The sequence below is a fragment of the Frankliniella occidentalis genome, unplaced genomic scaffold (genome assembly GCF_000697945.3).
Source record: "Frankliniella occidentalis isolate FOCC.00 unplaced genomic scaffold, Focc_3.1 Scaffold369, whole genome shotgun sequence".
Taxonomy (NCBI): domain Eukaryota; kingdom Metazoa; phylum Arthropoda; class Insecta; order Thysanoptera; family Thripidae; genus Frankliniella; species Frankliniella occidentalis.
Genome location: NW_026267492.1, coordinates 112,974 through 114,544, shown reverse-complemented (window position 1 = coordinate 114,544; position 1,571 = coordinate 112,974). Strand labels below are relative to the sequence as shown.

The 1,571-nt window shown below is 45.5% G+C and overlaps 1 protein-coding gene across 1 annotated transcript in view; it reads left to right on the top strand.

Moving 5' to 3' along the window:
* LOC127751174 (glucose dehydrogenase [FAD, quinone]-like) overlaps window positions 1-1,571 on the top strand; it is a gene marked incomplete in the record, with an annotated part of 17,986 nt that overhangs the window by 5,551 nt on the left and 10,864 nt on the right. Inside the window, 1 exon segment of the mRNA XM_052274289.1 lies at window positions 319-547. Within this exon segment, the coding sequence (XP_052130249.1) occupies window positions 319-547 (229 nt within the window).

Here is a 1,571-nt window from a genome sequence, read left to right as displayed (position 1 = left end):
CATCACCTACATAGATAAGCAGCAAATATACCGAGTTTGGGCACGATCGGGAATTTACAATTGCCTAAGTCCCCTTGTAAGTTAAACACAATGAACCTAGGTAAGTCCAAATCGGCCGACCATCAGCTACGCGCTGTGTTATCCTAATACGGAATTCCCGCGAAATCACTTTAAACAACAACTCTTTCTACTTTCAATTCAGATCTTTAAGGGTTTCATTACATCACTAATTATACATGTCGTATGTGTGGTACATGGTACATAAACGTGAATTTGATTCCATTTCGCGGGTTCACGAGCCTGGTTTATCCTTTTCAGTCGGTTCCTGAACCTCAAAGCTGCAACGGCACGGGGTGTCTGCTCAATGTGCCCAACGTCCTGGGCGGCGGCAGCGTTCTCAATGGCATGGTGTACGTGCGGGGCAGCGACGTGGACTTCGACGAGTGGGCCAAGCTTACCGGCGACCAGCAGTGGAGCTACCAGGGCGTGTTGCCCTATTTCAAAAAGGCCGAAGACAACCTTGACCCTGCCATCAATAAAGACACAAGTAGGCTTAATTCAACAGTTAAAGATTCAATTGTCCAATGCGTAAGCAGGAGCAGGAGCACGGCTACCATAAACGGAAGCAAAAAAATTATAAACACACCCATTTTGATATAACCCCATTGTCCCTGATTAGATTTGTCCACCTGATGGCGTGTCTCTACAGCTTTTTAGTATCACAAATAACTGACGGCTCTGTTTCGAGCTCCTCTTTATACAAAAGATTAAATAGGGCCAAGGCACTACGATACTTTCTGGAAAATGCCGATTCGACGGGGTGATAAATTAGTAAGGCAGCGTATCAATATGCGCAGTGAAAAATCCAAAGGGTCCTACGCCCAGTCCCAAAAAGCCATGACTGGCCCTATACCAAATGTTATTACTTGGTGATGTGGTCACATGGTGTGTAAATACATCTCTGATTTTTTGCCCATCATAATTTTGAAAAATATTCACCATGGTGTATTATGTACGAGGGAAATTTTAACCAAGTTGTCGGCCCGACTGGCCTATCAGAGACCAAGATCATGTCTCATTTACAAGGTACGGGAGCTGTATGGAGCATTTAGACTTGGTGTCAGAATCGAGGCAAAGCCAAATCTGCAGTCCATTTTAGCGTAGCTCAAGTCGTTTTCAAGATGCCAGGATAAAGTCGATACCTTAGACTAAAAGGCACGCAGCTCATCCGCGCGTTTCGAAGGGCACGCAGTTCAGCCGCCCGTTTCGAAAGACACGCATTTCGAAAGACACGCAGTTTACCGCTATAGAGATAGGAACTGCGTGTCTTTCGAAACGCGCGGCTGAACTGCGTGTCTTTCGAAACGCGCGGAGCGCGGATGAGCTGCGTGCTTTTTAGTTGGCTGAGCGATTAGCGAAGCCCATTACTCCACTGACCGGAAAAGTTTCATTCTGTTTGTCTGTTTGTTTGTTTGTTTGTCCGTCTGTACGCACGATAACTCGAGAAAGAATTGAGATATCAATCTGGGAATTTCAGGGTCGTTTTGTATCATAAAAAGACAGATCGAGTT